This window comes from Myodes glareolus, chromosome 10, assembly GCF_982192425.1.
Source record: "Myodes glareolus chromosome 10, mMyoGla1.1, whole genome shotgun sequence".
Lineage (NCBI taxonomy): Eukaryota > Metazoa > Chordata > Mammalia > Rodentia > Cricetidae > Myodes > Myodes glareolus.
Window position 1 is genome coordinate 22,264,063 of NC_142035.1, and position 9,297 is coordinate 22,273,359.

The window sequence follows — 9,297 nt, forward strand, 5'->3', positions numbered from 1 at the left end:
GTTGTGTGGGTGCTGAAATAAAAAAAAAAGTTGTTATATTCCAGAATTTACACGTCTTCCTCCACTGAGAGAGTGAGGGACGTGTGCTGCTTCTGTCCTGAGAACTGCCTCTCAGGGTGAAAACACTGGCTCCTCTTCCCTCCCTCTCTGGGAGGAGGAAAAAGCCTGAGGAATTGGGTCAATGTAACTTTCCCCAGTTACACAGCCAACAGGGAGCCTAGCCAGGTTTGAGCCAGCTCTCCAGGGTGTTCCTATTTTTAGTTGAAATTCTATTAGAAGAATGCTTGTCTCAATGCACAAGGTCTGTGTTTGATCCCACCACTGAAAGTAAAATCCTATGCTAAACTGTTACAAAGAAAGTCTTCCCTCTTCTCAGTCCCAAAAGTATAGGTATACCATCCCCTCCTCCTAAGGGACTCATTCCTACAGACCACTTGGAAAACTCAAGTTAGACTTGAGGATTTCAGTCGGGCTTCTGTTAGTTTTAAAGTTCTCCCCCTTTTCAGCATCCGTAAAATCCGTTCCTGCTCTGTAGCATGCAGGGTGCTGTGGAAGCAGCTGCTAAGGAGAATAGCTCAGGGCCCTTCCATCCTAAGGTGTAAAGAAAAGACAGTGTTCCTAGACTGTCCTACTGGATTACATATTCGGGAAACACGTGAAGGGTCACGATCTCCTGCAAATGATACTGATTCTGCTTTGTTTGTCTAGACGCAGAAACCTGAAGCTTAAAAGACCCAAACCAGGCCAAAATGATAACAGGTTGAAAACATTAAAGTAAGTGCCTCAGTCTCCCCGCTGAATGGCTATGTATCTGCCTGTCATGACGAATCCATTGTCCATTTACTGGCTGACTGTCTCCTCTTCTTCCGCGTGTTCCTAGGTGTTCTACTTTACTGGTGGTAGGGGACAATTCACCTGCTGTGGAGGCTGTGGTAAGTGTGTCCTGATGTGAGCAGGCTGGGACTGAAGTAGTCAAATGTGTGTGGCAGGAACACAGCTGACACACTGTGTCATGGAAACATGACCACACAAGGTCATGCTGTATCTAATTCCACCTACCAGGTTTTACTGTTACATATTTTGAAAATCAGCTCCTCAGCTGTAATTGGAATTTTCTTTGGGTCGCCAACCAGCTCCCAATAAAGTCACACTTTTTATTAATTATGAATGCTTGGCCTTAGCTTAGGCTTATCCCATTAGCTCTTTTAACTTAACTTAACCGGTTTCTATCCATCTGATTTTCCTTGGGGCTTTTTACTTTTCTTTCACTCTGTGCATTCCTGCTTCCTCCACATCTGGGTGGTTGGCCCCCGGCATCTCCTTTTCTTCTTTCCTTTTTTCAAGCCTAAATTCCTCCTACTTACTTTACTCTTCCTGCCCAGATCTGCCTATACCTCCACCCTCACTGTTGACCATTCTAGGCAGTTAAGGTAAAACAGCAACACATCTTTACATAGTTAAACAAATGCAACATATTTTTGTGTGGTTTTGTTGTTGTTGTTGTTGTTGTTTGTTGTTTGAAACAAGTTTCTCAGAACCTATGGAGCCAGTCCTGGAACTCGCTTTGTAGATCAGGTCAGCCTCAAACTTACAGAAATCCATCTGCCTCTGCCTCTGCCTCTGCCTCTGCCTCTGCCTCTGCCTCTGCCTCTGCCTCTGCCTCTGCCTCTGCCTCTGCCTCTGCCTCTGCCTCTGCCTCTGCCTCTGCCTCTGCCTCTGCCTCTGCCTCTGCCTCTGCCTCTGCCTCTGCCTCTGCCTCTGCCTCTGCCTCTGCCTCTGCCTCTGCCTCTGCCTCTGCCTCTGCCTCTGCTCTGCCTCTGCCTCTGCCTCTGCCTCTGCCTCTGCCTCTGCCTCTGCCTCTGCCTCTGCCTCTGCCTCTGCCTCTGCCTCTGCCTCTGCCTCTGCCTCTGCCTCTGCCTCTGCCTCTGCCTCTGCCTCTGCCTCTGCCTCTGCCTCTGCCTCTGCCTCTGCCTCCTGAGTGCTGGGATTAAAGGCATGTACCACTACTGCCGGGCACATCTTTGCGTAGTTAAACAAATCTTCTGCAACATTCATCAGTGACCAGGTCTCATCGATTGATCTGTGTGGTCCTTGATGGTTCTGTGAGCTGCTGTCCACTCTGTGGCAATTAGCACAATGAAACGCTGTATACTTATTGTCGGAGCTCTAGCACAGAATCAGCCTTCCACCTGGGGTAAGCTACCACAGATCCCACAGTATGGAAGGCGACTGAGGACTTGGAGCCTCTCTCTGCTTACTTCTAAAGTACATGACACATTGGGGACATGTACTACACTGACACGTGCTCAGTGTAGAGAATGAGGAAAATGTTACAAAGCAGAAGGATGGGTAGTTAGGATCCAATTACCCAAGACAAACTTTTCTCTAATGTAGCCCTGATTATATTAAATACGCCAGACTTGAGGCTGGGTTACTGGGGAAGGTAGAAACCAAGAGTTAATTTTATATCCTACAATATAGGGCTTAGTAAAGGCGACTTGGAGTCTCAGCTGTAAGTTTGTATCTGAAATATTTTCTTCCTTTTTTTTTTAAGACAAGTTTTCTCTGTGTAGCTCTGGCTGTCCTGGAACTCACTCTGTAGACCAGGCTGACCTTGAACTCACAGAGATCCACCTGCCTCTGCCTCCTGAGTGCTGGGATTAAAGGTGTGCACCACCACCACCTGGCTTTCCGATATTTTCAGTTATATCTGGTCTCATGTTTCTATAGAACCATTTCTTACAAAACCTCTCTTGGTCCCTGCCCTGTCAGAACCTTGACATCTCTGGTTGTGGCAGCCCATTTTTCTAGCAGTTGCAATAAAGTGCTGTGAAAGATGAGAACTTACTCAGTGTGTGTGTGTGTACATGTGTGTGTACATACGTGTGTACATGTGGAGGTGAGAGAACAATGTGCAGGAACTGGTTCTCTTCTTCCACCATTTGAGGTCTGGGGATCAAACACGGGTCATCAGGGTGGCAGCAAGTGCCCGTACTGCTAAGCTAACATGGCAGCTCGTTTCCAGTAGTAATGTGTTCTGGAGGATCAGATAGGAGACCCACTGGAAACCCCACAGTCCATGTTGGTACTCTGTTTGGCTGGGGCAGTCACTAGCAGTCCGAGCTGTCGATCTTGTAAGATCATTCTGACGCCAGGCCACTGGTTATTTTCCTAACAGTTTATAAAATTGTTTTCTCCTTTTTATTCTGAAAGGTTGAATGTAACTCTCGCCTTGACCCGATAAATACGACTTTACTGAAGGTAAGTAATGTGTTTTCTGGCACTGCTGACCACGCATGAGTTAGCATGATTCCAAATGAGTGTGCCCCAGGAGACCTTTACGGAAAAGCTGCTCATGACTCTGTTGTTCGCTGTTTAAGGAACAGAGCTTCCTGAGGATATTCTCCTTATGGGAGTTACTTTATTTTGCTTCAGTAAAACCCCACGACGAAGGAAGCATATTAAAGAAGGTGTTTAATTGGGCTTACAGTTTCAGAGAGTTAAGTCCGTGATGATGAAGCAAAGGTGGCATGGTGGCCAGAACAGCTGAGAGATCACAGCCACAGATAGGGTGCAGAGGGCACACGGGAAATGGTACACGTCTTTTGAAACCTCAAAGCCCAGCCCTAGCGACACACCTCCTCTGACAAGTCCACACCTCCTAAATAGTTCTGCCAACTGGGAGCCAAGCATTCAGACATGTGAGCCTATGGGAGTCACTTATTTCAAACCACCACAGTCCTCATAGATATTAGAAAATAGAATAAACAGAACAAAAATTTAAATTCTTTATAATCCTAGTACAAAGGATTTTATATAGTAAAGGTATTGGTGTCTTTTTTAAAAATTTCTTTTTTATTTTATGAGCATTAGTGTTTTGCCTGCATGTATGTCTGTGTGAGGGTGTCAGGTCCCCTAAAACTGGAGTTTCAGACAGTTTTGAGCTGCCATGTGGGTGCTGGGCACTGAACACAGGTCCTTTGAAAGAGCAGCTGGTGTTCTTAACTGCGGAGCCATCTCTCCAGCCTCAGTACTGGTGTCTTTCTCCTGCACTCTTTTATGTCATTAAAATCAGAAGGCATGCACTGGGCAAGGTGGCACACACCTTTAATCCCAGCACTCAGGAGGCAGAGGCAGGTGGATTTCTGTGAGCTGGAGGCCAGCCTGGTCTACAAAGTGAGTTCCAGGACATCCAGGGCTACATAGAGAAAGAAACCTACTCAAAATGTCCCCAAAGGGCATTTATTGCTCCGTATCTGCTTTACTCCCATTCATGACATAAACATTTCCCCAGGTCATCAAAAGCTGCATCGGCCAGCTGTGGTAGCACTCATCTGTAATGCTGGTACTTGGGAGGTGGAAGCAGGAGCATCTCTATTTAGAGGCCAGCTTTGGCTACATAGGGAGCCTGTCTAAAAAATAAAAACTGTAACAAAAATGTTAATAATTCGCTGGACTGGTGTAATGGCATATGCCTTTAATCCCGGCACTCAGGAGACAGAGGCAGGTGGATTTCTGTGAGTTGTTGGCCAGCCTGGTTTACATTGTGGGTTCCAGGAAAACCAGTGCTACATAGTAAGACCCTGTCTCAGAGGAGAAAAGAAGTCCATGGTTCTTTAAAAGAAGAAATGTTTTTAAAAATGTTAATGATTCCGTGTTATTTTTTTACAGTCTGAACCTTGCTGTTTTGGTAAGAAAGTTCTGGAAATACTCTGATAGTTAGGATAGGTAAACTCTCAACAGGCAGATAGCAACTGCCTGCTGAGACAGGGGGAAAAGATCTCAGGTATCCCATGATGACCTCAGAATTCTGTGTAGCTGAAGATGATCTTGAACTTCTGATCCTTTTGCTTCCACCTTCCACATGCTGGAACTTCAGGTGTGTGCTGTGTGCTGGGATTAAAGGCATGGGCCATCATGGCTGATAGACAGCTACTTTTTACCTAAATTTCTGAGCTAATATGAAGATTCTCCACATTGCCCTTTCTTTTTCTTCTTCCTTGGATGGTGCTTGGAGGCACTCAGTGTGGTCCAGCCTTTGAGACACCGTCATAAATTCCCTACAATACAGCCTTTAACAAAATTAGACTGTCTCAAACCCCTGGCAATAGGATTGTTCACCTTTATACCAAGAAGGTCAGAAAACATCAAAATCTGAATGCTGTGTGTGCCTGGCAGACTTCGAGGATTTGGGCTTTAGGACCTAATATCCTCACGAGATTGTTTACAACAAACATGTCAGCAGGCCTTATCATTGTCCCATGTGTGCTAAGTGTGTCCGAGACAGGTTCAAGTGTGCTTCCTCATTGAGGATCATTGCCATGTAAGCTTGACAACCTGGGTTTGCTCCCTGAAACACACCACACATGAACCACCATGCACACATATATATGCACACAGACACATACACATACATACACATGCATGCTCACACACTCATATACACACACATGCATGCTCAAACACTCACATACACACGCATGCACACGCACACATACATATGCACGGGTTCACTCTTGTGGGTGTGTATAAACATGCCTGGAGATGCACATGCAAATGTGAAAAGGCCAGAGGCCAACACTGGGTGTTATTCTCTACTTTATTTTGTTTTGAGAGAGAGTCACACTATGTAGCCCTAGCTATGAAGTTTACTATGTAGACCAGGCTTATTGAACTCATAGAGATCCACCTGCCTCTACCAAGTGCTGGGATTAAAAGTGCAGGATACCATGCCTGCCTCTCTACATTGTATTTAGAGATAGGGTCTTTCTCCTTTAAATACCTATATTATATTGTATGTATGTATGTATGTGTGTGTGTGTGAGTGTATTGCGTGAACATCTATCAACAGAAGCCCGTGGAGGTCAGAAGAGACTTTGAGTTCAATGGAATTGAAGTTACAGATGTTTTGAGCTACCGTGTAGGTGCTGGGAAGTGAACCTGGGTACTGTGCAAGAGGAATAGTGCTCTTAATCATGAACCATCTCTGCAGCCCTGAGCTCATAGACTCAGCTATGCTGGCAGGCTAATGGATCCAGAGATCTGCCTCTTCCAGAGTCCTGGGGTGACAGACAGGCACCACCAAGGCTGGTGCTGCAGTCTGAACTTGGGTCCTCATGCTTACACAGCAGACACTTAACTAACCAAGCCTCACACTCTTAGGCTCTCTGTAGCAGCCCATATCTTAAATACTAAGAGTTCCCTTTTAAATAAAGTGTTTGTTTGTTAGTTTGTTTGTTTTGGGGGGACATTGAGATAGGGTTTCTTGGGTATAGTCTTAGCTTTCCTGAAACTCATTTTGTAGACCAGGCTGGCCTCTGCTTCCCAAGTGCTAAGATTAAAGGTATGTGCCACCATGCCTGGCATAAAGTTTTCTAGCAATGCTACCATGGAATTCATATCCCTTTAAATAGAGACAAGTCAAAACCAGATATAGTTGTGAACATCTTTAATGCCAACACTCAGGAGGCAGAGGCAGGAGGACCTCTGTGAATTTGAGGTGAGCCTGGTCTACATAGACCAGTAAACAAACAAATAAACAGAGTCAAGTCAATCAAGCAGCCCCTTCGAAAGGACATGGAACTGAGAGCGTTCCCCTTAGTGGAGGTCCTGCTGACTTAGGTGTTCTTCCTCTTCTAGATGGCAGACTGTGGAGGACTGCCCCAAGTAGTTCAGGTAAGAAAGTGTTCATAATTACACACACACACACACGCACACACATGCACACGCACACACACACACACACACACACACACACAGAGTCATTGCTACCTCTCCACCTATGCAAAGAGTAATGCCTTCTTTTTTAAATTTTTCATTTGTTATTATTTGCTTTATTTATTTATTCATTCATTCATTCATTTTGAGACAGGCCGTTACTATGTAGTCCTGGCCACCCAAGAACTCACTACATAGACCAGACTGATTTCAAAGTCACAGAGATCCACCTGCCTCTGCCTCCGAGTGCTGGGATTAAAGGCTTGTGCCTCCATGCCCAGATGATTTGTAGCATGAATAATAAAAATCCAGAGACAGATATAGGGGTTAAAGCTGAAGATAGAGAAGCAGAGCAGGCAGCCACTAGAGAGACCTTTTACCTCTGCCAATGCTCAGACCGAAGGGGCGATCCTCAGATTGCCTAGACTGCATTGTGTCTCCACCAAACCTCAGACTCTACACTCCAGTGAGTTCCTGTCTCTTCTGCTTTATATTCCTCTCTGCTCAGCCATATCGCTCCTGTCTTCACCTCCCTAGTGCTGGGATTAAAGGTGTGTGACTCCCAAACACTGGGATTTAAGGTGTGAGCCACCACCACCACCTGGATCTGTTTCTGCAGGAATCTTGTGTAGCCCAGGGTAGCCTTGAATCTACCTTGAACTCACAGAGATCCATCTGCCTCTGAGTGCTGGATTAAAGGTTTGTGCCACCATTCCTTGAGCTCTAGTGACTTAGCTTTGCACTCTGATCTTCAGGCAAGCTTTATTTTTTAAAATACAAATAAAATATCACCACAGTGATTGATGACTTCTTGTGTTGTCCTCCCAGGCTGGGAAGCTCACCAAGGCCTTCAAGTACTTTTTGCAGGGGATGGGCTACAGTGAGTAGTATATGCTCTCTATTTATGGGTGATGGAGTGAGTTTGACATCTGAGAGTCCATAGTTCTCAGAATATAACCAACCCATCGACTAATCAGCCTTAAGTGGAAACCAATAGAGTATGGGGCTTTTGTCCGTGCCTGTGTATGAGATGGGCAGACGCTCATCAGCACTTACTTGTATCAGGAGGTCCTTGGGGAAGTACAGCAGTCTCACTGTACCGGACTTACACTGTAAAACACGCCCTACTTGTTTGTTCTTTTGTTCTTTGGTTTCATCTTACATGCACTGCAGGTTTTGGTGACCAGTGTGTGTTCCCAAAGCCACCTTCCTAATCACTGTATGAATGGTGTGGTCACAGCTAAGAGGCTTTTTACTCTTCCCTTAGAGTTTCCCATCATACTCTGAAGTCGAATCTGGAGAGAATCCAGATGCAGGAGATCAAAGCAGCCTTGCATACAGTCACTCACCTAGAGCAAATAGTGCAGAGGGGGCACCTCTTGTGCCGTCCTGGGCATCATCTTAGGTGGGCTGGGAAAGGTAAAGTCTTAGTGAAGCTTGTAGAGAACTTGAGCTCCTCCGAGCTCCTCCTCCTGATCCCCTGGTTCTTTGTTACAGTACCATCAGCCAGCATGACCCGGCTCGCCCGATCACGAACGTACTCAGCCCCCAGTAACATCGGATCTGAAAAAACTTATTTCAACCAACCTGTGACCAGCAGTCAGTCAGATGGAGTTCGAGAAGCCTGTGAGGCCCCTAATCTCCCGAACACACACCAGAGCATGGAAGTGCCCTGCTAAGCAAATGCGTCCTCTCTGGACCATATAAGCCCCTCCTTCAGATGACCACTCCATAATAGAACATTTCTGTTCTGCATTAGCTGGCCTCCACTTTCTTTCACTCGTGCATGACCACGGCATCTCTCTCTCTCTTTCTAGTAGCTTGGATTTGCCAGTCTCTCCACACACCCCTTTTCATCTGTGCTAAGAACCACACCCATGCCCTTACTATAACATTTCAATGTCTTTTAAAATTATTTTCACATTTATCTAGTTAGTGTGTGCATGGGTGGAGGTAAGAGAACAACCTTCATGAATTAGTTCTCTTCTTCACCCCTGAGATTGAACTCAGGTGATCAGGTTTGGCATCAAGTGACTTTACCCAGTGAGCCATCACACAAGCCCCATATTCCAACATCTTGATCCGATCTGATCTCCATATCGTCTCTTGCCAGCCTTTCCCTGTGCTCCCTCAAATGTGTATCTGACGAGATTCTTTGATTCTCAACTCCATGTGTGTGCGAGCATGCATGTCTGTGTGTGCATAGTTCTGTGATTTTAGACATGCTTTCTTGTAGCGCTTCTGCAAAGGGACTTTTTTGCATGTAGTGGCATTTTTTTCAAAATATTTATTTATTTATACATATGAGTGCTCTATCTGCATGTATGCCACCATGACAGAAGAGAGCATCAGACAGAAGAGGGCACCAGATCTCATTATAGATAGTTGTGAGCCATCATGTGGTTGCTGGGAATTGAACTCAGGACCTCTGAAGGAGTAGGCAGTGCTCTTAACCACTGAGCCATCTCTCCAGCCCCTCAGTGGCATTTTAAAGGGAAATATGCATAGCAGATAACTGGATGGCTTGGGCCACAAGGTTGGATTTTGGTTCTACTTGAACAATATTTGCGGTGATTTTAG

At 45.6% G+C, this 9,297-nt stretch overlaps 1 protein-coding gene across 2 annotated transcripts in view; it reads left to right on the plus strand.

Moving 5' to 3' along the window:
* Positions 1-8,475, plus strand: part of LOC125398724 (protein NDRG3-like) — a 32,372-nt gene extending 23,897 nt beyond the window's left edge. The window contains exons 9-14 of one of the 2 annotated variants that reach the window (XM_087911066.1): positions 709-774; positions 881-932; positions 3,214-3,261; positions 6,640-6,675; positions 7,546-7,597; positions 8,215-8,475. In XM_087911066.1, the coding sequence (XP_087767192.1) occupies positions 709-774; positions 881-932; positions 3,214-3,261; positions 6,640-6,675; positions 7,546-7,597; positions 8,215-8,396 (436 nt within the window). In that variant the 3' untranslated portion in view covers positions 8,397-8,475. The remainder of the gene's footprint in view (positions 1-708; positions 775-880; positions 933-3,213; positions 3,262-6,639; positions 6,676-7,545; positions 7,598-8,214) is intronic. The other variant, XM_087911067.1, reaches the window with a different exon arrangement.
* Positions 8,476-9,297: the final 822 nt, after the last annotated feature.